This window comes from Stegodyphus dumicola, chromosome 7, assembly GCF_044657685.1.
Source record: "Stegodyphus dumicola isolate Sdum_Otavi_A_Nest chromosome 7, ASM4465768v1".
NCBI lineage: Eukaryota > Metazoa > Arthropoda > Arachnida > Araneae > Eresidae > Stegodyphus > Stegodyphus dumicola.
In genome coordinates, this window is record NC_140774.1 from 150,688,204 (window position 1) to 150,701,258 (window position 13,055).

General features: G+C 34.2%; 1 protein-coding gene across 3 annotated transcripts in view; it reads left to right on the plus strand.

The window, feature by feature from the left end:
- LOC118187669 (core alpha-(1,3)-fucosyltransferase-like) overlaps window positions 1-13,055 on the plus strand; it is a 631,908-nt gene that overhangs the window by 472,899 nt on the left and 145,954 nt on the right. For 2 of the 3 annotated variants that reach the window (XM_085820904.1, XM_085820905.1), the window contains one exon: window positions 80-4,129. The exons of the other annotated variant lie outside the window; for it this stretch is intronic. In XM_085820904.1, coding sequence (XP_085677030.1) covers window positions 80-452 — 373 coding nt within the window. In that variant the 3' untranslated portion in view covers window positions 453-4,129. Of the gene's footprint in view, window positions 1-79; window positions 4,130-13,055 lie in introns of those variants that run through there. 3 annotated transcript variants of the gene reach the window in all.

The window sequence follows — 13,055 nt, forward strand, 5'->3', positions numbered from 1 at the left end:
ATTGCGTTATTTATGACATTTTGTTGAATCAATTATTCAACTGGAAGAACATTAACATTGCATTTTTGTTTCTCTGCAGTCGCAACATCGTCCCCATTGTTATGGGAGCCCGTCGAGAAGACTATGCCAGATCTGCTCCACCCCATTCCTACATTCATGTCGATGATTTCGCAACCCCCAGAGATTTGGCTCAATACCTTCATCTCCTGGACAAGAACCACACCCTCTACAACGAATATTTCCGATGGAAAGGTACTGGAGAATTCGTCAATACCTATTTCTGGTGCCGCATGTGTGCCATGCTGCACGCACCCCAGTATCACAAGTCTTACCCGGACATGCACCACTGGTGGGCAGGTCCTGGCACATGCAGTGCCGGACACTGGCCAAATCACGTGACAAAACGCCCTGCAACGCAAACTACGGGTGAAGTTAAGGACGACAATGGCTAAGCTGACTAAACTACGTTATTAATAGTAGTCAAGAACTTAAATGGACTCAGCACATAGTTTGTGCAATGTTGATGACACTGCAAGCCATGTTTGGAGACGATAATGTTTAGCCTTTTGTATATTTTCTTCGTTCTCGAATGATTTGTTTAGTAAACATAATTTTGGATACCGGTTTTACGACAGACTTGCATTTTCGTTTCGGAAAATCGCATTCTCTGACAGATTAAGAAATGCGAAAATGTCCTGTGCTTTCCCACTCACATTTCTTTCGTACATTCCACTTCACTGCGTACAAAGAATTTTTTTTTCTGGATTCCTATAGAGATATTTGTACAGCACATTTTTGGGTTTTGTGAACATTTTTATCCGATTCTCTATTGTACCAAACCAATGAATTTCACGTAAGGGCGTGATTAAGGTTCGCAGTAATTAATAATGCTTAGAAATGACCAACCAGCTAAACGTCTAAATCTAAGCGTCTGTTCTAATTGAAAATAATGCATCGGATAAGAAAGGCAGCTTTTACGTGTATTATACTAGTTCGCTATTTGAAGATAATTAAAGGTAAAAGATGAGATCGCTCTTGGTATACCTTATGCTATAACATGCTTACGTCAAAAGCTATTATTTTTAGTGCTTAGCATTGACGAATACAAAACTATACGAAGATTTTTCTTCTTTATTTATCTGTGTTCTGTTCCCTAATTTTGCAAAATAATTTTCGTACAATAGTTTTAACTCATAAATCAGTTTTGGCATTTATCACCTGGTCACTAAGAGCCTGAAGCAGTTTTCTGTTTTATGGTTGTTTACAATTAATGTAATTAAAGTTTTCTGTTTTATTGTTGTTTATAATTTATTTAATTAGATTATATTTCCAAAATTTGGATTTCGGTAAGGAAAACGTTTTCTAATATACTCATATTTAAATAATAAAAAAATCTTGTTTTCAGTTTCGTTCAGCTTTGTATGTGCAAATTACATCAGATAAAGAAATACATGAATTTTTCACTTGTACTCATTTACTTACTTTTTTGGGTATAAATTTATTAATATATCACTCAACACAGACAAACTGTTATGCGTTTCATTATAAAATTCATTTTTTCCCATTAGTGCTGTTAATGTATTATTAATGAGAGTAGTGTAACTTCATAATAAATTTATCCTGGCATGATCTGCTCAAAGCAATTATAAATACATAAAATTATTTCATTAACAGCATGAATTCGATGGAACAATAAAGTCTAACCTTATTCCTATGTAATTTTGAGAGCGTATTTAGTTAATAACACTAATGGAGCTGAAGTAATTGAAGCAATCTTTATTTATTCATCTTTCATTTAGAAACTGCCTAAAAGTAAATATATCCATGAAAGACAAACCGGTGTAAATTGCATCACATTTTTTGCATTTGTCACCGTCAATTCTGTAGTTAAAGTAATTGTCATTCTTTAAGAGACATTATATTTGGCATAGAGTATGATGAATGGTTTTGACTGTTTTTTTTTTTTTTTTTTTTTTTTTTTCAAATTAAAATATCTTGTTCTTTAATTGTTCTAATAAAAATATTTATTAAAATAAGCAGGTTAAATTAATGTTACAGACTTCTTTTTAATCTCTCAATTTATTCCAAACAAAAAATTATTAATTATGAAATATGTAATCCTATATGTAATACAAGCAAGGAAATAAGATCTGAGGACTATTGTGTATTTTATAGAGCATTTGAAAAAATAATATATTCTAAAATCATTCTTTTATTATTAAAATATATTCTCAAATAATTTAAATCATCACATATAATTTAAATCACTTAAATTATATATCAAAAAATTTTTTTTTTAAGTTTTACAATATTTAAAATTATTTTTAAGTTTTAAAATAAACTAATGTTATTTATATAGCATTAAAATTATTGTCCTTTGATTTTGTTTTAAACTGCTTATAAAATCAATTTATGTTAGTCTGAATAATAGTCTATATTTCTTATAAAGCCGAACCAGTCTTTACGCTTCAGTTCCAAAACAATTAGAAAGAATAATTTAAAGTAAGTATTTGCACTTCATAAATTCGCTTCATATAAATTTTCTAGTTATCAGATGAAATAACAGAAATGCAGAAAAGATTCAACAACCTTACAAGTTTAATTAAATCTTTTCATAATCCAAAACATATTCACAATAATTAGAAAAAATTATTAATTATACACTAAAGTACCTTATAAGCGAAATGTGATGAATCACTAAAGCTTTGAGAAATCAATTAACTAATTTTGAGTTCCGCAAACAATGCAAGTTACTTGTTTCTACACGAAGCACTGTGTGATTTCTAAGAAAGACAATCTAAAAAAAAAAATTTGTAAAGTATGAGATTGAGGCTATAAGAGATTGGATATATTTTAAGCAACATATATGAAGGTACTGTTTTAAGCAGGTGTATTTCAAATTATGAACGGAATGTAAATTCTAAATTTGTAAATTTTTGTTGCTATCGAATAAACTTTGTAATATAGGATATTTATTGTATTATATTGTGCATAATATATAATATAAGCTATGTAATTTTTCTGCTGTGGGAAAGTCAAAAGTAAATTACGGCATTGAATTATTTACATATTTGAAGTTAATTTCAAAATTTGAAAAAATTATTTTCAATTATCATATGTTATTTAAACGAAGAATTAAGAATTCATTGGTAAGAAGAGTTTTATTTGTTTTCAATTATTTAATAAATTTTATTGCTGAATGTATGCATTTGTTCACTTCTCATAATCTGATTATAAGTTAACTGCGTAATATTATAAAGAAAATGAAAACTTTATTTCTCTGTTCATAAGTATCAAATTTCTGTCCTATATATTGCATTTATTTACATTTCACAATAAAGTATTTATCTTGTTAATTTCATAGCATGAAAATTTAATCAAAAATTCCATTTTAGTTGTAAATAATATCGTTATTTGTAAATTAGAAGTATCGAAATGCATGCTGAATTTGATATGCAAGCCATTTTGTTATACTCGCAGGTAGAACAACGCAACGAAACGTTTGAATTAAGAATGTATATTTTCAATATTTCTAAAATGCTTATACTTTAAAATCTGCTTTAAATTTAAATTAGTCATAAAAAATTATAATATTTCTTATAACTATACATAACAAAATGATTATTTTTAATAACCATTTTTCGAAATTAGAATAAAGAACTAAGAGTTTCATAAATTTAACGATTTTTCAATAGAAAGCAAAATTTCTTAATTAATTGAATAACTGTTTTTTTTTCTTTTGTAGAAATATAAGCTTTTGTAGCCTTCCGTTAAAATACCTCTGACAGGTTACAATTATTTCAACTATTTAATTGAGATGTCACTTAGACAGTAAGTAGTACAAGTGGTATTGCTGTGTTCCTATTGAGAGTTCTTTGTTTTCAACTAGAAATGAACTCTAAAACACATTGGTCTTTATTTATTGCATGTTATGTCATAAACATGTTTTAAGATACATTCTGGAATTTGTATTCTTGGTCTACAATATACAGTATTTATTTACAGCATGTTCCGCTGTTCAAATTCTCTTTATTGCAGTTACCTATCGATGTAAAAATTGTCAATTTATTTTCTGTGTGTAACTTATGGATGTATTTATGATGTACAAAATAAAAACAGCTGACGCTTATTGTGTAGTTTTTGTGCATTATTTTTAAATACTATCATTTTTTGGACTGATAACTTTTATGGAATGAAAAAATACTTAGTTTGTTGCAAAATTACAAAATGCGTTATACTCTGTAATGCACGGTATTTGAGTAGGTCTTGCCATTCTGGTATTACAATAACTCCTCAATGATTGGAGCTAGTACGGCCAAATTATGAGCAACTATTTAGGGGCCCAAAGGAAATTCGGTTCCACACCCTAGTTATTTTTGTTCAAATCTTGTTTCCGATATAATGGACCGATATTCAATCAAAGAACATGCTTTTTTTAGTCAGCACGGTTTGTCTTTTTTGACCTGAGACCTGCCAAAAACATCACAAACGCGTGTAGTGCCTTTAACCCGGGAGCGAGCGCACTGGGTCCAATGGACTCGCGCGATTAAACAAACGTTTTTCAAAGCAGGCCTATTTTACGCAAGTTGTTGAGGCCCAGTGTAGTCATGTCTACCTCTTTATGTTCCCGAAGTTTTTTCGCTAGGACTTCGTAATTTATCTTAAATAGAGGAAATGTTGCAAAAGTTGTTAGATGTGTCAGCTGGCGAAGATTGTATTGAAGAAAATGAGAATAAAAATGATCATGAATTTTTAGTTCATATGATACTGATTCAGACAGTGATAGATATTTTGAAAACGAGACTGAGAATAACATAAATTGTTTTATTGCGAAAAAAATTATTGAAAACGAAGAAAAGGGGGGAAATGCAGTGTTTGCCCAGCGAAATAGAATAGAAAAAAGAAAACGCACTTCGCCGAATGTGAAAAATATTTGTATTTGGAACACACGAAAACACTTTTTTCAATATGCTCTTAACATTTGTTGTTGCATTTTTCCTCTGTGTCTATAATGCTAAGAAGGAAAATAACAATTGATACAGAGTAAAAATATAATATCTTTCTTTCCTATACTAATATACAATACGATTTTCTATTCCTTTAAGAAATTTTATTTCATAAAAACATTTGGAGAAATTAAAAATTTTAACTTGCATACTTTTTAAATTTGATCATAAAAGTTATTATCGATATAGATACAACACTTTTTTCTAAAGATATACAATATCTTATTCAAAAAACACGAATCGGGTCTTTTGGACACAGTGCGTGCGCTCGTGTAACTCACATCAGCGTGCGTGCTTCTGGGTTAAATGCTTCTTGAGAACAAGGTTCATTCCTGATGACTACTGTAAACACTGGAGCCCAAGACATATGGTTTCAGCAGCATGGAGCTGTTCCACGTTCGACTACCGACATTCTGGATGTGCTTAGAATTCATTATGAAAACTTTGTGTCATTCCAAAGCCATTTGGGGGGCAAAGACAACATCCCCAATAGGCAGAACTTATCGACTTCTTATATAGCTGTGGAAAATACATTCACGGACAAAAAAATTAGCGCACCAAGAAATAATTGCGGGATCGTAACGAAACTTGCAAGGTACATGTCGGGGAGATATGCAAATGATTAGAAATGCAGCGTGATTGCGCATTACATATAGCCGGTAGAGGGCGTTGAACATCGTACTCTGTGGAGTATAAAACAGGTAACCAAAGCTTGTTTGAGTGTGATGAATCATTTACAGAGGAAAAGCTGAGGTAGACATGCCATTACGAAGACAATATGCCATAGTTCGAAGACAATATGAGCAGTTGTCGCAGTTTGAGAGGGGAGAATCGTTGGGATGGTGGAAGCTGGGTGGTCAGCTAGGCGAGTAGCTCGTCAATTAGGCCGCTCTGATTATGTTGTGAGGAAGTGTTGGGACCAGTGGACCCGAAAGATGTCATGTACATGAAGACCAGGCTCAGGACGCCCTCGACAGACCAGTCGTCGAGAAGACTGCCACATCGTAAGAAATGTACGCGTACAGCCAACTGCTTCATCGGCCGCCATCCAGGCACAGTTAGTACCTTCACTAGGGGCCCCTGTGTCTTCTCGAACCATACGAAGGCGCCTGGCTGAAGGACAGTTGGTATCGAGGCGCCCATTACGTGTGCTGCCCTTGATGCCCACCCATCGACTCCTCCGTTTGGAGTGGTGTCGAGCATGAGGAAACTGGACTGCAGCGGAATGGAACCAGGTTGTCTTTAGCGACGAATCCAGATTCAATCTCGGCAGTGATGACAATCGTGTTCGTGTGTGGAGAGCCCGTGGTTAACGCCTCAATTCTGCCTTTGCTGTACAGTGACACATCGCTCCCACAGCTGGTGTGATGGTATGGGGGGCATTGCCTACAATACACTGTCAGCCCTAGTATTGTTCTGTGGCACCATGGCAGCCCAACGGTATGTCTACTGAGGGCCCAGCGGTATGTGTTGCCACTCATGCAACGGCTCCCAGGAGCCATTTTTCAACAAGACAATGCTCGGCCTCATACGTCAAGGGTGTCACAAGTTTGTCTCCGCACTGTTACTACCCTTCCTTGGCCTGCCCGATCCCCAGATTTGTCTACAATCGAGCATATCTGGGATTATTTGGGACGACAAGTTGGGCATCCCACGAGTTTGAACGAACTAGAGGCAAGGTTACAGTAAATATGGAACGAAATGTCTCAAGACATCATACAGAACTTGTATGACACGTATCGCATCATATCGTGCATTCGCGCTAGAGGGGGTGCAACGGAGTATTAACTCCTCCGTTCTTTTGTCTTTTTCTCTGAAATAAATATCCTTTTTCTTTGATTTTCTTATCATTTACTTATATCAAAGTAGTCATTACGTATGTAAAATTTCGTTTCATTTTGACGATTCCTTCTTGGTGCGCTTTTTGTCCATGACTGTATTTTGAGAAACTCGTGTTTTAATGTCTTTTGTTTAGATTATTTTCTGCATCTTCTTCATTGTTCATAGATAGTCATTTAAGGGGATTCGTACACCTTAAAACTCATACGATCTTCGAATATGTGACTGTTACAAGAATTGGGATACCTTATTTAATTTAAAAGCAATTACTTCCAACTTTGTATAGCTGACTAAATAATATGGCTGCTTTCTGAAATAGTAATCAAAACTTTTGTGTTGCCACAAATATTTTTATAATTTAATCCGTTTTGTGACAAACATTTTCGTCATGTTTCCACCTTGCGCTCACCGTTTAAAACATTCTGTTGCATAATTTAATTCCATATTTAATATATAGCTTTTTTTAACATTTGAAAACTAATGCGAACCAAAAATTCTAAGAATTTCATGTTAAATCTTTATTTTATTTGGAGTTGGGTTTATAAATGTATTTTATTAAAAAGATCTGTAATGTTTTCGTGCATAAAATGTTTTAATATTAAATTATTCATCAGATTTTTGGTTCCGTTAGAAACTAGTGCCCATATAAGGAATTCCATCAAATTTCAATTATGTACCATGAGCCATTTTTAAAATATCATGCGCGCAAGGTGGAAACATGACGAAACATTTTGTCCCTAAGCGGATTAAATTACAAAAATACTTGTGGCAACACAAACTTTATGGTTACTAATTCCCAAAGCTGATATGTTATGCAGTCAGCTATAAAATGTTGGAAGTAATTGCTTTTAAAATAAATAAATTATCCGAATTCTTGCAACAGTCACATATTCGAAGATCATAAGGCGTTTATGGTGTATGAGCCCCCTTAACATAGTTCATAAAAATATAGGTTCTCCGCAGTTTATAGAAAATCATCATGATAGAAATGATGTTGATTATTAAACATGTAACCATACGAAAAGTCTTAAATTATATTGGTTAAAACTGTGCAATAGAAATTTTATCCACGCTTTGGGCTGTACTAATTATATTGTTGCTCAAAGTTCTTTTTCTGTACGAACTGAGAATTTCATGGTGTTAATTTAATAGTTTTCTTCTTAAGGAAATGCCTAAAGTAGGCTGCTACGTTTGATTGAGGTTTTGATGTAGAAACTGACGATAAATGGACAAAATTACAACGAAAACAAAAATAAATGTAAAAAAGAGAAAATACTCTTCTATTTAAGATATCTCAGAATTTTCAGGAGGTCTCAATATTTTCAACGTGTAATTGACTAAGAAATATTAATGTAAAAGCGTAAATGTTTATATCATAATGTAAAACTACATGTTTTGAATATGCTACCTGAAATCTGCAAGCTGTGAAATATTTTATTTACCAAAGTAATGTAGAAGTTTCGGGTAAATTTCACATCTTTTTGTTTTTAATATATAACAGATTTTGTTCAAAATGAAGCCGAAATGAAATTAAAATTAAAAACATTTCTTAATTTCCCATAAAATTAATTTTTACTTATAGTTTAATGTTGTTGTCACTTATCGCCGTGACCAGCAGAGCTAGATCAAGTCCATGAGCCCGTTTACCCTGAAAGAGTCCAGTACAAAAAGGGGGTCTTGAACCAGATCCTGTCTAGTAAGCCCCAGACAAGATAAAATGAGATCAGGAGAGGCCTGCGCGGTAGAACACTTAGTGCATATTTCAAAGTGTTTATTACCACCGACAAAAGTCATTGATAACAGATGATCAGTAAGGAATCTAGTAAGTGAAGTTTGTTCTCGTCTATTGCTGTTCTGAACCGAGGTGCCAACAGAGCACTTACTCTGATACCATGGGTGCTCTGGTGGGACCATACAAACGACGGCCTTATTCTTTGACTTACATTTAGAAAATGGTTTTATATAAGTAAAAGGAGCGGCAGGCGCTGTAGTCTCGCTAGCACCAGCTCTAGCGAAGCTGTCCTCAATTTCATTTCCAGCAACGTTGACATGGGATGGAATCCACTGAAAGTGGATCCGATGAGAAAGAGAAAGTTGTTTTAGTTTCCTGAGGATGTCTGCACTTGTATTATCCCTCACATTATGCCAATCAGCCAAGTGCTGTACGGCACTTTTACTATCCGAAAAGATCCAGATATTTTTTTAACTGAGGAAGCCACATGATGGAGTCCAGACCCTCCAGAATTGCAATAAGCTCGCTTCGAAATACCGAGCAGAAGTCTGGATTTCTTTTTTGAATTCATTTTTCTGAATCCCAAAATCTAATATAAATGCCACTGCCAGAACTGTCATTAACAAGTTTACTGCCGTTCATATACATGTGGACAGCGTCTACAGGGATATTATTAATTATTTCAAGATCTAACTGTTTCAAGTAGCACGGCAATCCATCTGTTTGCTAACTTGGACAGAAAAGTTAACATGAAAGCAAACTATAGAACTGGCGATAAGGTGGTCAGAAACATCTTGTCCAAAGGGACTACCTGGTTTGAGCCTCTGTCTGGTTATTGCTCCATGACCCTAGAAATTTCGAGGTACGATTCTGGAGGCCAAGACTGGAGAGCTTATTGTAGTACCTCACTAAACATGCATTTCTCTTGAGACTTAAAGGCTGCAGATTGGCTTCATTCATCTTTCGGGCATGAATTGCTCAGGCCAGTAATAATCCTTGCATTACTAAGCTGTACACGTTCAAATTTCTGTCGGTTTGAATCAGGGACACAAGAGAAGATGGGGAAGCGTACTCCAAAATGAGTCGAATAAGGGAAACTTAGGTGTTTCTGAGGGTACTAGCACCGGCACAGGTTAATAGATTAATTTACCACTAATAAATTTAAAACCAATAGAAATCAGTATTTCCATTCCTAAACAGGTCCTCAACTGCTTATTTTCATGTTTTCCATGTTAATTAGTAAAATTTGGATTTATTTCTAATATTTTGTATTACATAATCATTCGAAATTAATTAATCAACGCTGTTTTAGATTTATTTCTAATTCCTAAAGTTTCTTAATTTTATTTTTCATTTGAATTTTGCAATGCTTTAAAATATTTCGAAATTTCTTATTTTATAAAACTTACATTAATGAATAAACAAACGAGAAATAACGATTTAAATTTGCATATTGTAATAATAGTAATAAGAAGCAGAAAATGTTTGAAAATATTACCTCAGCTAACTTCTGCATAGTAAAAAATTGAATATTCAAAACTAAAAATCTCAATTAAACTCAGTTTAAAATATCCAACAGTCCATCCAGATGCAGGCATCTCTAAAGCTTTATTATTTCTGAACCAGCAATCACAATTGTTTAATTTTCAAGCTACCTGAAATCTAAAAAAAAGACAGTATTCAGGTAAGAATATCTAAACTTCAGAAAGAAGAAGAAAACGAGAATATTGCCTAATAAATTCAAAAGGTGGAATTCTACTTTACTAAATAGAGAAACATAAATTTTAACTTGCAATTAATACTTTGACATCTGCACGTGCAATAGACAGTTTTTTATGTGCCTCTGGTATCGATATCGCTGTTTTTTGCCACCCAGCAACATGAAGGTTCTTTGCTTTTTCCGTCCACAACTGTGTAAGGCATTCAGAACTACGGTTACAAACTGGAGTCAAATGCACTCGGTACCACATAGCTATGTAGGGTCGGAAATGCCATATGCACTCACGTAATTCCGAATATTCTGGAAGATTCAGGGCAGGTCTCGGACATCTCCGGCAATTACTGTGATACGCGCAACAGTTTCCTAGGCACTGTTAACTGGGATGTCATCCACCTGTATTTTTACATGCCTCAGAAGAAATAATTAAGGTATGATAGGTCCAGCAATTCAGTAGACCAATGCATCGGCCCTTCACGCCTAAATTGCATTGTCCGAACTTGATACGAAGTATCCGAAGTTGTTCGAAGTGGCCTTTTAAAAATCTTTTTTTTTTTTTTTTGAATAATCAAGTGTTCGTTTTCCTCAGAATCATCAGATTCAAATGGAACATCGGATAAATCTTCAAGCTCCATTTTCTTAAAAATGTATTTCTTGATCATGATCACGGGATTTAATTTTATTTATTAAATTATTTACTAAAAATTACAAACTGGAAGTTATGACAAAGAAACGACGTGATACTGGTTTTGTATACACAATAATAACATTTTATCGACACGATATCCACTTGGTAAACCGCCACTTTGCACGACACTAATGTGGTAATATTAGTATTTGTCTGTCATTTCGAAAGGTGGCATTAATGCCATGATGTTCAGCATTTAAATGTCAGCTTTACATATGACATCAATGTAATGCCACCCGCAGGCTACATATTTATATAAATCAAAATCAAAAATAAAAGTTCCTATAGAATTTAAAATTCAGTAACATTTTTCTTTTATTGTTTATTAAGAAAAATTTTAGGTAAATCCATAATACATTGTTATTATTATTATTATTTAAATAAGTTATCCTTATGCATCGGCATTTCTTCAAATTAATTGCCACAAATTGTGTTTTAAGTCTTGGTAACTTCTTCTCGCAAACAGCAAATACAATGTTATTTATACTTTGTTAGAATTAATGTTGACTGATCCTCCGAAACATTTTTTGCAACTTTGGATAAATTTTATGCTTCATACAACATAAAAATATTTTAATGTTGGGAAAAGTTGGCTAAGATATCTAAGGCCCATTAGAGAAGATCTTTATGCGGCGGAAGGACAGATTGAGTGAAACAACTCCCATGAGGGTCGTTGCCAGAAGACATCAAGTCGTTAAGCCATCTTAAAGGAAAATATTTCAGGGTCTGGTTAAAGACAACAGTGGTCTCTAGCGTATGCTGTGAAAAATTGCTTGCGATATATAATGATTATTTTGAACAAATCCCAGTAGCTGAAATCTAGGAAATAAAATAATACAATAACGACGTCAGACGTTTATGTACCAGAAACCTATGAACATGCAGTTCCATTAAAAATTTGCCACCTTTTTATTCAATATAAATTGGGCTTAATTTCTATAATTGGAAATGCTGGAGCGAAAAATAATTGAATGAAACGATAATAATGAATAAGTAAAATTAAATAAAATTTGAATAGGGAAATAAAAATACTGACCGTTAAGTTAAATTGACCAACTAATAATAAACCAACTAAACATCGAATTCAGTTAAGTTTCGCGCAAACCTTTCTCGAGGTTTCGAGTTTATGTACTTTTTTAAGCTATGCAGACAGGCATTCTGAAAGATGTAGGTCAGGGCAGAAGGTAGCGTAAAGATTAAGGAATAATTACAACATTTTTTTCTGAAGTCATTCTTTTACCAGTTTTGAATGCAAACATTATCATTGGTAACATATTTCCCCCCTTACTGAACCTTTTATACACTGGTGGTTGTTACAATTGCAACAACAATAATGACAGTTAATAGCAGAACTGTTATTTATTTATTGTACATATACAATAAAATGGGAAGAAAATATTATTAAATTTGCAGGTGGTTTTTGGTACACAGCGTGTAGAATTCAGAATACAGAATTGCCACTTCTGGCAGCAACAACGACTGTAAGCCTGCTGGGCATGGAGTCGAACTCAGCTTGGCTTTATGCCAGAGTTCACCATTCGCAGATACTGACTAATGGCGGCATTCCAATCTCTCTTCAAACCATGACCAGATATTTTCTATGGGTGGGGGATCTCGAGAACGTAATGAGCACGGGTAACGCGCATTGAGCATTAAACTGTTAAAGATAGCGCCATACAATCGAATATAGGGCAGAGCCACGGGTTGTAACGCATCCGAAATGTAAGGGCAAGTGTCCACATTAACGTCTATGCAAACAAGAAGTGACTGTGATGTGTACCCAATGTTATTCCATACCAGTACGCTAGATGCTGGATACGTACGATGACGAATGAAAGCTAGTAACGTTCGTTCTTTTCGGTGCCTCCGCACATGGATGGATCCATAATGATGGTGTACCCAAAACCAGGCTTCAAAGCTATGTGGTGCCACGCCTTTGTTCTGTCGTCATTCGTCGCACCACTGTAGACGCTTCCGCGGCAACGTCAAGGAAAGCCGCATCAACGTTCGCCGTGCTGATAGTCCGTGACCCTACAGACGTCGTTGCCCTGTCCGTGCGGAAACTTATTGTCT